The sequence below is a fragment of the Sorex fumeus genome, unplaced genomic scaffold, assembly GCF_029834395.1.
Source record: "Sorex fumeus unplaced genomic scaffold, SorFum_2.1 ptg000047l, whole genome shotgun sequence".
NCBI lineage: Eukaryota > Metazoa > Chordata > Mammalia > Eulipotyphla > Soricidae > Sorex > Sorex fumeus.
This window is the reverse complement of record NW_026606104.1, coordinates 44054566-44073147: the sequence shown is the minus strand read 5'-3', so window position 1 is coordinate 44073147 and position 18582 is coordinate 44054566. Positions and strand designations below refer to the sequence as shown.

At 51.6% G+C, this 18582-nt stretch overlaps 1 protein-coding gene across 1 annotated transcript; it reads right to left on the bottom strand.

Annotated features, from left to right (window-relative positions):
- Window positions 1–46: 46 nt before the first annotated feature.
- On the bottom strand, window positions 47–17558 carry SMPDL3B (sphingomyelin phosphodiesterase acid like 3B). Its single transcript, XM_056123564.1, has 8 exons — window positions 17379–17558; window positions 9851–10064; window positions 9132–9229; window positions 5732–5875; window positions 3494–3666; window positions 2050–2230; window positions 1834–1967; window positions 47–521 (listed from the first exon to the last, which is right to left on the bottom strand). The coding sequence occupies exons 1-8, from the start codon at window positions 17437–17439 to the stop codon at window positions 156–158; spliced, it is 1371 nt and encodes a 456-aa protein (XP_055979539.1). The 5' UTR covers window positions 17440–17558; the 3' UTR covers window positions 47–155.
- Between the last annotated feature and the right edge of the window lie 1024 nt (window positions 17559–18582).

Here is an 18582-nt window from a genome sequence, read left to right as displayed (position 1 = left end):
GAAGAGCCAATAAACTTGGTTTCCACATTAAAAGGAGTGAGGCGGATGAACAGCGGTTTGCGGGGGTGCAAGTCCAGTTTCCCAACCGGAAAGAAACGTCCTGGGGCTCCGTTTCCCGGTGGGCCAGGCCGCCGGGGCGCGCGCGCGCGGGGCGCTCAGGGCGCCAGCAGAGCGCGCAGCCCCAGCAGCGCGGCCAGCAGGGGCGCGGCGGCCAGCAGGGGCGCGGGCGCCGAGTCGCGCAGGCAGGCCGCGTACGCGCCGAAGGCCACCTCGCGCAGCGCGCACACGTGCTCCGTGCGGCACGCGTCCTCGCAGGCCCGCGTGTCGTAGCTGACCGAGTTGTACACGTAGTAGCGCTGCAGCGCGTCCTGGTCGCTGGCGATGCGCTGCAGCGCCTGCTGCATGGAGCGGGCGCTTGCGTCAGGCACATCGTAGGCTTTCGTCAGCCGGTACTCGAGTTCCCAGTGCGGCGCCCCTTGCGCGTTCGCCTGGCTCAGGTTCGCGTAGTAGGTCGCTATGTCCTGGAGAAGGGCAAGAGGCCGGTGGTGAGCCGCCACCCGCAGCACTGCACCCTGGATGTGTCCCCGGATTCTATACAGGTGCATCGTGAGGTAACTGTGCTTCTAAGTCCCATGTCACAGATGAGGAGACTGAGGTCTGCAATTGACCCAGCATCCTACAGGTGTGCCGAGGTGGGGTTGTATTTTTTCAGGTCCAGCAAGCTCCCAGGTAACAGAAGAGGCTCCGTAAACGTTTACAAAATAAGTGGATTAAAAACGAGGGCAGATGGGGGCTGGAGGGATGGCACAGCGGGTAGGGCGTTTGCCTTGCACAAGGCTGGGTTCAAATCCCAGCATCCCATATGGTCCCCTGAGCACCGCCAGGAGTAATTCCTGAGGGCAGAGTCAGGAGTAAACCCTGAGCATCGCCGGGAGTGACACAAAAACAAAAACAAAAAAGGAGGGCAGATGTGGAGTGCCTGGATTATGACAGCTGGGCCCTGGTACCCCTTCGGGGCTCAAATCCAGGAAGGATTTGATGTTCATCAACATATTTCATGTAAATATAAGCAGCTGTAGGTCCCTAGAGGTGAGGTCGTTGGAACGACCCTGCCAGATGACAATGTTGTGCTGGGCACCTTTTGTTTTTCTCCATCTAATCCCCAAAATTTTGTGAGGCTTGGCTAGGTCAGAAAGCTCGTGGGTGGGCCGGAGACACACTGAAGGAGCTCTTAGAGGTCCTGGCACAGGAGAAAGCTGACAAGCCCTGGTCCCTCCTGCTGCATGAAGCAGGTGAGGCAGAGCAGGGCATTGCTGCAGGCAGGGGGAGCAAAGAGGAAGTTGTGATCTAAGGCACAGGGACATTGGGGGGATGGGTGGTGGATCAGGGGGGTTTCATTCCAACATAGTGCTCCGGAACCATCAGACCTGGGAACCTGAGCAGGTGCTGCAGGCATTCTGCTGAAAGCCACATCCCTGGTAGTTAAGTATTGGCCTCAGGGCCAAGGCGATTGTATAGTTGGGGGGGCACTTGCCTTGCAGGTGGCCCACCCAGCTTTTATCCCCAGCACTCCATAGGGTTGCCCACCTAAGCCCGCCAGGAAGCCAGGAGTCAGCCCTGAGCACACAGCTGAGTGTGACCCCCAAACAAATATAAAACAAGAAGAGTGGGCAGGATTTACAGCTGGTCCCAGGGCTTGGCAGCTGTGCCCTTGAAGCTTGCCTGACCTGGTTTGTCTCCTGGTTTGTAGCAGGAAAGGTCTGGGGGGGGGGGGGGGTGGAAAAGCACTGGTATATCCGGCTCCCTGACACCCACTCTATCCCAGCCCCCTACCTTCAGGCTCAGTGTGGCTTGGTCATATTCAAACAGCCGGATTCCGGGATTGTTGGCTCCATTGACAACACCGGGTAATGTGGTTTTCCATGGGGAGACACCAGGTGCGAGGAACATGACGCTGATGGGGGTACCTTCCAGGAGAAAGACAGCAGGATTGAGGAAGGCCAGCAGGAAGGAGGGGGGCCGACCGAAGCCCTCCAGCCTGCTGAGTACCTGCATCGTCATAGAACATTCGAAAGCTGTCCGTGTGGTGGTGTCCAAAGAACTGGCCGGCAATGACACGGTGATGCTTGCGGACCACCTTCAGGTACTCCTCATTGAAGCTCTCCCGGAACCACGCTTTGTCCCGGGTCTTCTCAAAGAAGCCTGGGGGCACGTGCCCGATGATGTATACCTACAAGGAGAAGTGTTCAGGAGGGGCTCAGAGATTCCTCGGACCCTCACTGCCATCCCTCACCTGCCCCTCTCCCCAAAGCAAACAGATGGATGTAAATGTCTATGCTCCCCAAAGTCCTCCTTTCCCTCCCTCTTGCAGGCCCTTCCTGGCGTCCTCCTGAGACCCAGAGACACGTGGGTCGATCCCCAGCATCCCATATGGTTCCCCAGGCACCACCAGGAGTAATTCCTGAGTGCAGTAATTCTTGAGCATTTAATTCTTGACTGATGCTGCCACACTCCCTTGTCTGGACCTGTGCTACATCTACTCTTGTTTTATTTGAGAAGGATTCGGGGGCTACACTCCATGGTACTCAGGAGTCACACTGCCTGCCAAGCTTGGGGGAATTGCACCCACACACCAAGCATGCACTCAGCCCTTGGAGCCATCTGCCAGCCCGCTCCATGGACTCTGGAGAACACTTCTGACGCCCACTCATCTTCGTTTGTCTCATCAAGAATAGCATCTAATTAGTGAAGGGTTGAAACTTTTGTGATTTGTTTTTGGGCCACATTCAGCTATGCTCAGGGGTTATTCCTAGCTCTATGCTCAGGACTCAGGAATTACTCCTGGCAGTGCTCTGGGGACCCTATGAGTGCTGGAGATTGAACCCAAGTTGGTCACATGTGAGGCAAGAGCCCGGCCCACTGTACTATCACTCCAGATCCAAAGGGTTTAAACATTTTTTTGGCTTTTTTGGGGTCACACCTGAAGATGTTGAGGGGTTACTCCTGGCTATGCATTTAGGAATTACTCCTAGTGCTGCTCAGGGGATCATATGAGGTGCCAGAGATCAAACCTGGGTCCGCTGTGTGCAAGATAAACGCCTTACCCGCTGTACTATTGCTCCGGCCCAGATTTAAACTTTTAAATACTTGGCTGAGCAATGCTGGGCCTGATGTTTGGTGCTCAGAGCTGGTGACACTGTGCTGCTCATGCCTAGCAGTGCCAGGGCCACCAGGGCCCTGTGCTTGGGGTAGGTACTAAGTACCCCAAGCCGGGAGTACTTGGAGTACTAAGACATGCTGGGGATCAAACCTGGAGCCTCTTGCATGTTAGGCATGTGTCTCAGTCCTTTGAGCCAGCTCCCAGTCCTTCACTGGTGGAGTTCTGAGAGCTAAATGAGATCATCCTTAGCAAGCGCTTGGCAATGTGCCGGCTACAGAGTATGTGTTCAGGAGGTGACCCCCGACAAGAACAGAGAGAGGCAGAAGCTCTTACCATCTCCCTGGCTTGGGACGCATTGGTCAGCACAGCATCCAGCCACTGGAACTGGTGGCCAGGGTCGGTCATGCCTGCTGTCTGGTTGTTGCTGCTGTAGTACAGGTTGGTGTTGAGGACCACAACTCGCCCAGTCCTGCCTGGTCCTGATAACTTCTCCGAATAGAAGGCACCTGGGACATCACAGCCAGGCAGAATCAGAGGAGTCTCCTGCCTCAAGCACCTCCACTGCACTTCGCTCTCCCACCTTCTTCTTCCCTGTCTTTCCCCCAAGAGGGGCTTTGTGAGCATGACCAAAGCTTCTGGGATCAGGCTGCCCAGGTTCAGGTCCCAGCTCTATCACTTACGAGTTGTGCACCGGAGAGAAATTATTTAACCTCGCAATGTCTCATGTTTTCTCATCTGTATAATCGGAGCGATAGCACAGTGGTAGGGCGTTTGCCTTGCACACAGCCAACGTGGCAGACCCGAGTTTGATTCCTCTGCCCCTCTCGGAGCCCGGCAAGCTACCGAGAGTATCTCGCCCGCACAGCAGAGCCTGGCAAGCTACCCGTGATGTACTCAATATGCCAAACACAGTAACAACAAGTCTCATGATGGAGACGTTACTGGGCCCACTCGAGCAAATTGATGAACAACGGGAGGACCGTGATCGTGATAATCGGAGTAGCCAGGTATGTTTACCCCTCCAGATCCACAATCAACCCCTCCCCACTCAGCTGTCTGCCCTGCTCTATGCAGATTGCAGGCTTCTGTTTGGACCCCAGCAGCAGGGGAAAGGGGAAAGTGGGTTAGGATGTCTCTATCTCCAGACGGGTGCGTCTCACTGTGATTTGCCTCCCAGGGAATTGCTGGCAATGTCCAAAGACATATTTTGGCCACTGCAACTGAGGTGTTACTGGGATGTCGTGGGTGGAGGTCGAGTGCTGCTAAACATAGAGCCCCGATAACAAAGAACTCCGGCCCCCAATGTCAACAGAGGTGTGGTTGATGGCCCGGCTTGAACTGAGGGCACTGCCACTTTCTATGACATTTCAAGCATAGTATTATGTGGCCGAGATTAGTACCAGGAATTTTACTCCATGGCTTGGAGGCCAACCACACATACTAGGGGAAAAGGGAGCTCAGATAAAGAAGGGAACACCAAATGAGGGTGTTGGGAGGATCCTCCCAAGATGGGAGAAGCATGCGGAAAGTAGACTATAGACTAAACATGACTGTCACCCATTGCCTCTTTTGCAAACCAAAACACCCAATAAGAGAGAAAAAAAGGGAATGCCCTGCCACGGAGGCAGGGTGGGATGGGGGGACGGGGGTGGGAGGGATACTGGGATTCGTGGTGGTGGGAAATGGGCACCTGTGGAGGAATGGGTATTTGATCATTGTATAATTGAAACCCAAGCACAAAAATGTGTAAGTCTGCAACTGTACCTCATGATGTCTCACTATTAAAAAATTTAAAAAAAAAAAAAAGAATAGTATTATGTGGAAGGCAGTTTCTGACTCCTAGTAAATGCTCAGTAAATATTCCCAGGAGTTAGGGATGTCATGGCAAACAGCACATGCTTGGCTTGCATGAGGCCCTGGGTTTGATCACTGGTGCTACAAAAATAAATAAATATATAAAGGGGTTGAAGGTATAGTACAGCGGGTAGGGCATTTGCCTTGCATTCGGCCAACCCAGATTCGATCCCTGGCATCCCATATGGTCACCAAGCACCACAAGGAGTAACTTCTTTTTTTCTTTTCTTTTTTTTTTTTTTGCTTTTTGGGTCACACTCGGCTATGCACAGGGGTTACTCCTGGCTCTGCACTCAGGAATTACTCCTGGCGGTGCTCAGGGGACCATATGGGATGCTGGGAATCAAACCTGGGTCGGCCACATGCAGGGCAAACACCCTACTCGCTGTGCTATCACTCCAGCCCCCCAGGAGTAACTTCTGAGTATCGCTGTGTATGACCCAAAAAGTAAATTAATTAAAAAAGAAAAAGGGGCACTTTTCAAATGTTCACTTGTGATTCCATTAAGGACTTAAGGTTTAAAGCATAGTTGTGGGAATCCTTTCCAGAGCCTGTGCCGAACTCTGCCAGGATGGGTGGCCTTAGCCTCAAGCCTCCGTGTCCTCATCTACAGAATGAGGTGGAATCAGAACCGTTCCTGAGGATGTTGTGGGGATGGCAGTAGACCAGGCCTTGGCACACAGCCGTGCTGCATGTAGAAGCAAAAGGAGTAGGTACCTTCTTTGAAGAGAGCGACAGATTCGTTCTGAAGCCAGGGTCCCCACAGTTCTGCTACCTGATTGTAGATATTGTTCCTTCCTGCTGGGAACTGGTTTTTGGGGTGAAAATCATGATTTCCCAGAGCAGCGAAGACTTGAGTATCTAGGAGGAAAAGGAGAAACGAAGCATCTATAAAAGTCTGGGTGGAGTTCATCATTTTCAGGAGGTCATGGCCTGTCGGAGCTAAGGGGGAAGAGAGCGATAATACAAATAAAGAGATACAGAGATAAGCGGAGAACCGCAGTTGATAGAATCTGGCAGAAAGTTCCTCGGGTGGAAGAAGGAAGTTCAGTGAGCAATCTGGCCCCAGTCCTTATCCCGTTCTCAGCAGAAAGTTTTCTGGTCAGAAAGGAAACATCAGGTAAAAAGGAAACCACTAACATTAAGTCATCTAAATCATGCTCGGATCAGTTGTCAGCCACACGGAATCCAGTGTTCTTGGTCAGTCCCAGAGCCATCTTGCCACTGGGCACAGGATCTGCCCACCAGGAGGCCTGAGGAGTTTAGTTTTGCATGAGAGCACAGACATTTTCTACGCATCTCGTAACATGCCAACACACAGAGCTGGAACCCAGCTCCAGAGGCTGTGCCAGGGGCAGAGAAGGAGAAACAGTAGGCAGGGAGTGGGTAACAGTGGACAGAGAGTGGGTAATGCATGTGTGGAGGCTGCAACAATGGGGAAGATCCTCTTTCTATGGGGTGTATCAGGAGGTAGGGCCGGATCTGGGGAGGCTTTCTAAGAAAGTGGCCTGTGAAGGAGATCAGGCAGGGCAGGAACCTGTCATGCTGACTCTCTCCTGCTGAGTAGCCTTATTTCTCCCTTATCTTACCTCTGTGTATGGACATAGTAGGTGCTCAGTAAATATTAATACACAAAAGTTCCTCCCAGCTCAGGGCAGGGCCTTGCTCGTTTGAGTTTAACCTTGAACCAAGGAGGAGGCTGGAGCCTCCAGTTCAGGATGGGAAGTGTCTGTAACAAGCCCTTTGCTCCTGCATGGCCTGCAAGACCTGGAGAGGCTGAGAGCTGCATCAAAGAAGGAAGCTGTAGGTTTCCCACCCAAAATTGCTAGCAAAGCCAGAGCATTATTGTAACTTCCTGCAAAAGCTTCACCTCTGCGGGGCCAGGGAGAGTGCTCAAACGGCTGGAGTGTATGTGAATATGAAGAAGACCCAGATTCAGTGCCGGACACCATATGGTCCTCTGAGAACCTTGGGAGCTACCCCAGAGCACCATGCAGGAAGTTGACCTGAGCATTGCTAGCTGTGGCCCAAAACCCAACAACAAAATATTTTGGTTTGTGGTTTTCTGGCTACACTTAGCAGTGCTCAGGGCGGGCTTACTCCCCACACTCAGAGACAAACTCTTGGCAGGATTTGGGAGCCATAGAGGGTGTCTGACCCCACGTTGGTCACATGCACGGCAATTGCTCTACCTGCTATACCATTGTTCCAGCCCCCAAGAAAGTAGAACTTTTGTATTTTAGTTTTGGGGCCACACCTGGTGGTTTTTAGGGCTTCCTCCTGGCTCTGCACTCAAGGATAATTCTTCATGGGGCTCAGGGAACCATGTAGAGTGAGGGGGATTGAACCCAGGTTGGCTGCATACAAGATTTACTGCTGTGCTAAGTACACCCCCCTAACAAAAAAACATTTTTTTAAATGAAATATCACTGGGCCAGAGTTCATAATATAGCAGGTGGGTTCTTGCCTTGCATGTGGCCAATCCAGATTTGATCCCAGGCATCAAAGCATCACCAGCAGTAATTCCTGAGTGCAGAGCCAAAAGTAACCCTGAGCATTGTTGTGTGTGGCCCAAAGATCAAAAAATAAAATAAAATGAAACATCATCTCTCTAAAGTAAATGCCAGTAGCCTCTAGGAAACCATGTAAGAAAAATTAAAAATGATAGAACAGTTGAGTGGGATGCCTGCCTTGCACAGTGCTGACCTGGGATCAATCCAATGTATCCCATATGGTCCCCCGAGCATCACCAGGAGTAATTCCTTAGTGCAGAGTCAGGAGTAACCCCTGAATATCTCTGGGTGTGACCAAAAAAAGCTGAAAAGAAAAATAAAAGAAAAAACCCACAGGCTGGGGAAATGCCTAGCAGGTAAAGGTCGTGGGTTCCATCTCTGACACCGAAACAATATCTATTGTGGTGGCAATAGATAAATTCATTGATGAGGTTGGTCAGGTGCTCCACCATCACGTTGCAGGATGAAGTATTCAGGTGTGACCCCTTGTAGTGCCTCCTGCCGAAAGAGGAACAAGCCAGAGCCTGAGTTGGAGGACGGACAGACAGGAATCCTCCAGCCACACTGCAGGGAGTGAGGGGAGAGCTGGGGCCACATGGGACCGTGGCTGCAGTTGAGCCCTTCTCCTCCACTGGCAGTGGGAAGGCAGGATAGATGTGCTCAAATCAGGACGTGTGCTCCACGCTGGCCGCATGACCTTGACCAGTTACCCTGTCCCCAGGACTCTCGATTCTCACTGGTAAGACTGGGGGGCAGCAGCCCTCTCTAATTACTGCTGTCCAGTGGGCTAAGCCCATGGCTGTGGGGACTGTCACTTTGCAGCCCAGTTATTGCTCTTATTGTGATTCCATATCCTGCGGGCCATGACCAAGATCTTAAGAGGAGGTGGGTTGGGGGGACTTGGGTTAGGTCCCTGGGAGCCTGATTCATTCCCCAGGACCGAGTGTCTGTTCCAGCTGCTGAAAAACCTTTCCAAGGGCCACTGACTGCAGCCAGAGATCCCGTGCCCTGGCATGCCCCAGGCTGCCACCATCCTCTTTCCATTCCAAGTCACCACTACCCCAGGTCCTGAGAACTAAGAGTCACCAGAAATTAGCACCTTGACCAATCCGCATCCTCTTGGCATCTTTTTTTTCCTTTTATTTATTTATTTTTAAATTTTTATTAGTGAAACACCATGAGGTACAGTTGTAGACTTACAAATTTTTGTGCTTGGGTTTCAGTTATACAATCTTTTGAGAACAGCGAGAAATGGGGTGAGAGCAGGGGGGATGGGGTGAGAGCAGGGGGGATGCAGTGAGAGCAGGGGGGAGATGCAATGAAAGCAGGGGGGATGCAGTGAGGGCGGGGGGGGGATGCAATGAAAGCAGGGGGGATACAGTGAGAGCAGTGAGTGGCAACAAGGGGCCAGAAAGAACAGGGATGGGCGAGTCAGTGAGGGGTGCACTGCTGAGGTGTGGAGAGCAGGAATGATGACTGGAGGGGCCTGGCAGGGGTGCAGGGAGGAAAGTGGCTCATCTGGATCTTGATGCTGTGGTGGGTCCTACTGTGCAACACAATCCGGGGCTCAGGGGGCGCTGATGGTGCTGATGGCAGGGTCTTACCTGGAAACACCTCTCTGATGAGGTTGGTCAGGCGTGCCACGATTTCCAGCACGGCCTCCTCCCCCAGCTGCTTGTCGGGCACGTGAGGTGTGTCATCTCTGCAAACAGCACCAGTCAGAGGGGCGGGGTCTCACGGTGGCTGAGTGGATCAGCCCTCGGGCTCTCACCCAGAGAGTGCTTACCAGGCTGTGTGGCCTGATGCCGGATGCCCTAATTCTCTTCGTAATTCCTAACCTCTCCTGCAGCGCTCCCCCCCGCACACCCTGTACCTGGCACCCCCAAGCCCCTGTGGAGCAGCTGCAGTGGAAACACCAAGGTTCCAATCCAGCTTGCCCACACCTGCCATGCCCAGCCTCAGTGACAGCGGCTGCCACCGGAGGCCTGGAGGCCAGGGCACAGACTCTGGGTCGGTGAGGCCCAGGTCCTCTGGGAAAGTTGTCAAAGCCCATTGAGCTTTGGGATAGTTCTCTCAGGGGTATGGTGCTTGCCTTGGCAGGCACCTGACCCTGGTTCCATCCCTGGTAACACAGATGGTCCTCTGAGCCCCATCAGGGGTGACCCCTGAGCACAGAGCCAGGAGTAAGCCCTGAGCACTGCCTATTTGAGCCCTGGCCACAGACCAAAAAAATTCACAGAAACAAAGGCCAGGGGCCCCCGGGAGATAGTACGGGAGGGTGCAGAGCCGTGCAGGCCCCTTGCAGGCTCACCCCAAGGCTCACCCAGTCCAGAGGATGAAGTCGGGCCGTGGCTCGATCTCTTTCATGGCATAGATGGAGGAATTGAGGAGCTTCCAGGGGGCGTCGCAGAGGTAGTCACCCCAGGGGCCCGCGTTGAGCACGGACTGGTTGCCAGCTGATGGGCACACCTTGAGGGGGTCTTCGGACAGCTTGTAGTTGGGGTCCAGGTGCAGGTCAGAGATGTGCCAGAACTTCCCTGCAGTGAAAGCGAGACCCTCCCTCAGTGCCAGGAGGTGGGCTGGGGACCCCGATCTGAGGGGAGGGAGGTTGCACATGGGCTCTGTTCTGGCTTGGTCCAGAAGAGCACTGAGCAAAGAATGACTGCAGCTCTGTCCCACACCTATGACAGGGACACACTGCAGGTGCCCCTGGCAGCAGATGGGCGAGCAGGTGGGGTGACCCCAAGAATCCTTTGGGAGCTCTGAGAAGATGCTTGCCTTAGTCTGTTTTTGTAGGGTCTGGGGCCTCTCCACCTGGAGGGGTGTATGGGCCAGAAGTACGGCACTCAGGCCTTGTGGTGCTGGGGACCTAGGGGACAGCCAGCTGTTCTTGCCCCCCACCCTACAATGCCAGGGATCAAACTCAGGCACCCCACTTTTAGGCAGGTGCTCCAGCCTGAGTGCTCTCTCCCCACGCCCACCCCCAGCCCTGCTCTTGTTTAAAGCAAAGGCTGGGGAGCCGGAGGGATATAGTACAGCAAATAGGGCACTTGCCGACCTGGGTTCAATCCCCGGCATCTCATAAAGTCCCCCGAGCCCCACCAGGAGTAATTTCTGAGTGCAGAGCTAAGGGGAAGCCCTGAGCACAGCTGGGTGTGGCCATCCTTTGAAAAACAAACCCAAAATTAAAATAAATAAAAATAAATTAACAAAGGTAGGAAACAGCCAGAATTGAGGTTTCCAAACAACTCTGTGCTCTCTGGGGCTTTCCTTCCCCTCTGTGAAGCTGGAACTGGACCCGGATCTCACCGGGTCCAGGAAAACACAAAGGCCGGAGCAGGGAGGAGAAGCTGAGAGTCTGAGTGGGTTGTCAGAACTTGCTCATTCATGCCAGCCGGACCCCGGGCCTCGTGGGTGGAGGTGAAGCTGAGAGCAGGCTAGAGAAGGGATGAACTCTCCTCTCCTCTCCGAGGAGGTGCGGGTGATCCCGGACAGGGTTAGGGAGTGCTCCTGTCTGCCAATATGGTTGACCCAGGTCTATACTCAGCTCCCAAGCAAGGGAGGTATCTTGTGGTGAGATCCAGAGAGGGAAATCCAGAGAAACAGGCCCAGGAACCCATGATGATCAGCACAGCACGGCATGAGGCCAGGCTTTAGTTTACATAACAGTCACTGAAGGAAGCCGACAGGTTCAGCCTCTGCCCTCAATCCTGTGTTTCTGGGTAGGACAAGTCAGAGGCTGGGATTTCCTAATCCTCCACCGCTGCTATCACTTCCTCCTGTGTTTCCTGCTTCACCCCCAGTCCCAGCTCAGGAAAACAGGCCTGAGGTAGTTTGGTTTCTGGGGTAGCGAGCTGGGGAGCCACCGAGCCACAGGACAGCTCTGGGACAGGCCCAGAGGCAAAGTCTGGCCCCTCGTTCTAGCTTCTGAACTTGGACTCCCAATGGTTTTCTGTGTCTAAATCTGGTCTGGGGCACTGGAGAGAGTACAGGAAGCAAAGCCATGCCCCGCAGGCAGCCACATCAGTTGCTACCCTGTGAGAATCTCTCATAACTCCTATGGTCCCCAGGTGTGGTCCAACCCCTGCCCCCCAATAACATAAATAAAGAAAATAATAAATAATCTGATCCCAGGAAAGGACCTGAAACGTGTTCATGCTAAGGTGCAAATAACTGATTTAATCAAGCACTCACCTCCCTGGGGCATTGTACCTCATCCTCACCACAGCCCTGAAGGATTATTCATTATCCCACTTTACAGAGAAGGAAACTGAGGTTCAGAGGCTTGCATGCCTGAGATGGTGGGGAATCTGATGGTTTCTGATTCTCTCCCTGGCAGGTGTGACTGCTAAGGAGGTTAAACCAGAGCCTTTCACTTCAGAGGGGTGGACAGTGTGTGCCTGCATTTTTATTTCTTACTCATACTGAGACTCTATTTATAATGGAAGGAAAGTCTGTCTCTCTGTCTGTCTTTCTCTCTCTCTCTTAAAAAAGTTTTTTTGAGGGGCCATACCTGGCAGTACAGAGGGATCACTCCTGGCAGTGCTTAGGGAACCATATATGCTACTGGACCAAACTAGGCAAGACGAGCGTCCAACTCACTGTACTATACTGTACACTGTACTGTCCAACTCTCCTTCACCTCCTTCACTTCTTTTTCTCTTTTTAAAAGTTTGCTATCACTGATTTTCAGCAGGAAATTGGGAAATGTACTATGATCATTAGTACCTTTAAAATTACTCCTACAGCAATAATACAGTGCGTAGGGTGTTGCCTTGCACAAGGGCAACCCAGGGTTTGACCCCCAGCATTCCAAATGGTCAAAAAATAAAATAAAAAAGAAGGAAGGAAGGAAGGAAGGAAGGAAGGAAGGAAGGAAATTTTTCCTACAGGGACAAAACCTCAGAACAGAGGGGAGAAGCAAGGTAGCTCATGTCATCCAGTAACCGGGTGGGTGAGTGACTTTGCCACATGACACAGTGACTGGGGCAGGCCTGGCAGCTTCTGTCCTCTTGGGGTGGCCCCTGTGCTCTCCAAAGGCTCAGGCATCATGTGCTGGCCTCAAGCAGGCTCCTTACTCAACCACAAACATCCAGTTCTGCTCCTCTGACATCAATAAACATTTCATTTACACAATGAACATCTCTCCACATCAGAAACTCTCCTTAGACGACGAGGCCAAGTATCAGTTGTTGATGTAACTCCTATAGCCTCCTTGGAGTCAGTATGTGAAACTGAAACACCTTCCATCCCCCAGCACTGCCCAGGGATGTGTATGTCTATGTGGGTGTGCAGTTGTGTGCTTTCATGTGTGTACATGCATGCGTGTACATGTGTGTTTTCATGCATGCATGTGCACGTGTTGTATGTGTCCATGTGCGTACGCATGTCTGCATATGCATGGATGTGTATTTACATAGATGTGCATTGTGTGTGCATATGTGCATCCATGTGTATGTGCAAATGTGTGTGCATCGTCCTTGGCCAGATTCCTGAAACGGTTCAGAGTGGAAAGACTGCACGAAGAGCCCCAAATCCAGTGAGGGCTCCACCCCCGTGGACTTCAGTCTTCTCCCAATGACCTCATCTTCCCCTAGGCCAACCTCTGCTCCTTCCTCTCTGCTCAGCCCTCTTCCAGGGCTTCCTGCACCGTTTTCCCAGGTCATTACTACTTTCTCCATTCAGCATTCAGGCCTTGGCCCAAAGGTCACCTCCTCAAAGAGGCACTTGTCTTGCATGCACATGTGGTGGCCATGACACTGGTTTGAATCCCTAGCTCTACATGTGGTTCCCCGAGCACAACCAGGACTCACTCCTGAGCACAGGGCCACACCAGGTGTGCACCCTCTCAAAAAAAAAATACGGGAGTGAACAAGACAGGGTACAAGGAATAAGAAAGTCCACTCCCTCCCCCTGTCCTGGTGATCTCCCCTGGGGCTCTAGGGTGACACTGGGAGGGGGTAGGAAGTTTTGTTGTTTTGAGGTCACACCTGGAGGTGCTCAGGGGCCATTCCCAGCAGTGTTCATGGACCATGCAGTGCTGTGGATCAGAACCTGCCTCCATCATGCAGTGCCCATGCACCGCTCTCATGCTTGCCTTGCAAGTCCAGCGCTTGGCTCTCAGGGCCAGAGCTTCTCACATTTGACTGTGGTTATGTCTCACCTGGGGATCTCAAGTTACAGTGAAGAGACTTTAGATACCCATACTGCTGGAATCTTCCACAGTAAGAAAGGATTCATCAGTTTCACATACTGACTCCAAGGAGGCTATAGGAAATACATCAACAACTGATACTTGGCCTCTTTACTTGAGTTTTATAAGAAGTGATACCAATCGGGGGGTTGATAGGGTATTTACCTCACATGCAGCCAACCTGGGTTTGATTCCCGGCATCCCATCTGTTTCCCCAGCATCATAGGAGTAATTCCTGAGTGCAGCGCCAGGAGCAACCCCTAAGCATTGCCAGGTATGACCCAAAAACAAAGAAACAAAAACTTTTAATTTAAAAATAAAAGAAGTTATACTGGGGCTGGAGCCACGGTACAGCGGGTAGTGTTTGCCTTGCACGTGGTCAACCCAGGTCCAATCCCTGAGCACTGCCAGGAGCAATTCCTGAGTGCAGAGCTAGGAGTAACCTCTGAGCTGCCCCCAAAAAAGAACTTATACCAATCCTAACTGCCCTTATTGCTTGTTAATTACTAAGAATATGATTATATTTGAAATCAGGTACAGTGAGCAGTAGAGCACAGACTTGGGTTGGAATTCTGGCCCTACTACTCACTAGCTGTGTGATCATAAAGGTAAAAGGTAAAGGCCCTCCCGTTGTTCATCAATTTGCTCAAGCGGGCCCAGTAACATCTGCATTGGAGACTTTGTTGTTACTGTGTCTGGCATATCGAATACGTCACGGGGAGCTTGCCAGGCTTTGCCGTGCGGGCGAGATACTCTTGGTAGCTTGCCGGGCTCTCCGAGAGAGGCGGAGGAATCGAACTCGGGTCAGCCATGTTGGCTGCGTGCAAGGCAAACGCCCTACCGCTGTGCTATCGCTCCAACTGTGTGATCATAGAAAATTTATTTCCTAATTCAGTTCTCTTGTCTATAAAACTGAGATTATGGCACTCCTCTCACTTAAGATTACTGTGAGAATTCAAATAATCTAACTGAATAACTCCATAGTAAAGTATAAGCCTTGCACACCGAAGACCTGGCTTCAATCCCCAGCATAAATCAAAGAAAAAAAGAGGGGAAAAAATGTGAGTTGGACACTGGAAATTGGTCTCCACAGAATTTTAAAATCTGTGGCTCAGTCTCTGCTTTTGCCTTTTCCCTCATGTTAAGACATGTTAAGAGTTGGAGAGATCGCAGAGAAGTTAAACCACTCGCCCCCTTCAATCTCCAGCACCATATGTGGTCTCCTGAGCACCACCAGGAGTGACTCCCCGCCCCAAGCACCTGAGCACTGCTGGATGTGGCCCAAAAATTCAAGAAGGGAAGAGATCATTTCAAGAGCCAGAGAGAGCTCCACAAGCCAAGCACATGTTTTGCATGCAGGAGCCTGGATCCTAGCACCTCCTAGTTCCCTAAGCACTGCCAGGAGTAACTCTGAGTACAGAGCTGGAAATATCTCCTGAACACAACCAGGTATGCACCCCATGAAGATAAAAGCTTCTACAAAGATGTAATTAGGGTTAGACTCAGGGCTAATCATAAATGAGGGACAAATCCAAGCAATGGATATGTTGTCCCAGACACTGAACAGTAGTATTAGCTAAAGTTTCACCAGTGCCATCACCAGGAGCTGCAGGAAGCTGTGGGTGGGGCTGGGCCCCTTCTCCTAGCCCACTACCCTTCTCTGCCTTTGCCGCTTTCCTCCCCCAGCCCTTGATAACTCCCAACACCCAGTTTGAAAGATGAAGGGATTTTATTTGTATATTTGTTTATTTGGGGCCACACATGAATGTGCTCAGAGGTTACTCCTGGCTCCGCACTCAGGAATCACTCCTGGTGATGCTTGAGGGACCAAATGGGATGCTGGAGTTCGAACTCGGAACAGTACCTAGTACTGTTATTATCACTCCAGCCCTTGTCTTTTATTCTCTAGAACCCAAACCACAAAATCATCTCAGTCCCAGTTCTGTCCTTTGTTTTTGCCCCAAAGCAAAAACTTCCTTCACTTGTTTCTTCTCCAAAACGAGGCCCTTGCCTCAAGTGCTGGGGGAGAAGGCTGTTGGCATAGAGAAGGGATCACTAAGTCAATGATGGTTGGAGGGATAGCTCAAGAAGGGAGATGTGTGCTGAAAATAGACAAAGGACCAAACATGATGGCCTCAATCATCAAAGCTTTTTGTAACTGTATCTCACGATGATTAAAAAAAAAAAAAAAACACAGACGCCCTGGTGGTTAAAAGCAGCATTTGCTGACCCCTGGTGTCTACCACAAGAACTGTCTCGTGCCGCAGCCTCACGGAGGGAAATGCTTTCCTGGCAGGGAAAAGAGTCCCCAGTTTCTCAACAGTTAGGGGAGGCGCCTGGCCTGGGCCCAAGGTCTGGATGGGCGGAGCCAACGGGAGGGCCCCCGGTTGGGAGCCTGGGCGGGGAAACCCACAGCTCTGGGCAGCGGGTGGATGACTGTGATTTAACTGGCGGTCTCAAAGTTCCGGTCTTGAGGAACTCGATTCTGAAAACAGCCAAATGCTTTGAAAGATTTTTTCAATCTAATTTTGTTTCAAAAATTATACATTGGCCCAGAAGATAGCTCAAAGGACTGGGGTGCATGTTTTGCTTGTGGGAGCCCCAAGTTTGATCCTCAGCACTGCATGGTCCCAAAACACGGCCAGGAGCAGATGCTGAGCACTGAGCTGGGAGTGACCCCGAGCACAGCTAGGTGTGGTCTCAAAACTAAACGAAAAGTATGTAAATAAAGAACTAATAGTATAGAATTTCCAGAAAGTTTGGAGGAAGAGGAAAGTGTCCCTAAAATCCAGGACCCCTTGAGAGGCAGCTGAGTACAAACGCTCCTGTTGTTTCGTTGCTGTGATTTTGAGCAAGTGTTGTGTCCCCTCTGAGCCTCCATTTCCTTATCAGCAAAATGGGTATAAAGGTACTAACCCTACTTTTCAGGGACTATAAACTTCAGATTGATTGCATTCCAACATTCTGCAAAAGAGGTTTAAAAGGAGACCAGATACCCAACAGAACTCAGGGAGTGCATGTTGGCTTTTTTCCTTAGTGTGAGCATGAGTGTGAGTGTATATGTTTGTGTGGATGCATATGTGTAAATGTGTGTGTGTGAGAATGTGGATGTATGTGAGATTGTGGACGTATGTGTGTGTGGATGTCTGTGATGATTTGCAGATGTGTGTAGATGTATGTGAATGTGTGGGTGTAGATGTCTCTGTCTCTATGTGTATGTATTTGTGTATGTCTGTCTATGTGTGTCTGTGTGTCTGTGTGACTGTGTGTGACTGTATGTGCGACTGTGTGTCTATGTGACTATCTGTGTCTGTGTGTCTATGTGTAACTATATGAGTCTGTGTGTGACTGTGTCTGTGTGTCTGTGAATGTGTCTGTGTGTGACTGTGTATCTGTGTGTGACTGTATATGGCTCTTTTGTCTGTGTGTGACTGTATATAGGCGTGCTGTGTGTGACTGTGTGTCTATGTATCTGTGTGTGGCTGTATATGTGCTCTGTGTCTGTGTGTGACTGTATATATGCATGCTGTGTGTGATTGGTGTGTCTGTGTGTCTGTGTGCGTACCCCCTGCCTGGCACACACTTAAAGTTTCCTGTGAGCGGCTGTGTGACCCGCACTGCAGCCCCACACTGAGACAGCGTAGGCACTTCAGCCTACCTGGTTCAGCCGCCGCAGCTCCCAGGTGGGCCAGTAAAAGCAGCAGCCTGCGCAGACTCATCCTCGGGGCTCCCCTCCAGGAGTCCAGGCCCCCACAGGCAGTCCCACTGGTGTCCTCTGAGTCGGCGCTGAGCACGTTGTTGGTTCCCACTTTTCACCAGTCTCTGCAAGCATGTGGCTTCCTTGGCGCTTCCTCCTCTGTCCAGCAGGTGGGAGCTGGCTGTGCTCAGGGACAGACACCAAGCAGGTCTTTGAACTGTGAAACTGAAAGCAGGACCTGTCCAGCCAGTTCTTCAGAGCCTCCCTCCAGTTACCAGCTGTATCCAGGAATGCACCCGCCCGTTGGCCCAGAGCCCTCCTGCCTCCACTGCCCTGCCCTGGAGATGCCCCAGGCTCAACAATCCTGGATGAGAAGTTGGCCTTTGCCAGCCAACGCAAAGATGAGGTAGCCTCACCACACAGGAAGACCATAAGAGCCAAACACTTGTGCAGGAGAACCACGATCCAGGGATCCAGAGGAGACCAGCCCCTGCCACTCCCCAGGCCAGACCAGCCACTCCCACCGCCCACGGAGAGGAAAAGGAAGGAGTGCTGCCAGCCAGGAGAGGGAAATGAGGGGCAAGGATGATCTCTTCCTGCCAGACATAAACAGCAACAGAGAGCACAGCGCAACGAGAGCACAGCGTGATGGTGCTGTGAGGTTGCCATCAAAAAAAAAAAAAAACAGGAGACCAAAACATTAGAACTTGGGGGCTGGAGCAATAGCACAGTGGGTAGGGCGTTTGCTTTGCACGCGGACAATCCGAGTTCAATCCTCGACATCCCACATGGTCCCCTGAGCACGGCCAGGAGTAATTCCTGAGTGCAGAGCCAGGAATAACCCAGGAATAACATTGCTAGGTGTGACCCCAAAAGCAAAAAAAAAAAAATTAGAACTTGGAGTAGTATACACTGGCACCAGCTGGAGGGCTGTCCTGCTAAGCAGAAGCGCTGACCTTTTAGTAGAAAAAGCCTCATCCTCGTGTCCTGAGCACTTTCATAACCTCCTACAAAACTTGTTTTGCCCACCAGGGTCCATCCACATCCTGGTGCCTGGTAAATTCACGCAAGTGCAGTAAAGCAAGCATTGTAACAGCAGCGAGAACAAGTGTCTGTGGCAGGAGGACCCGAAGCAAACTGTCAGTCATCTTTAAGCATCTTCCTT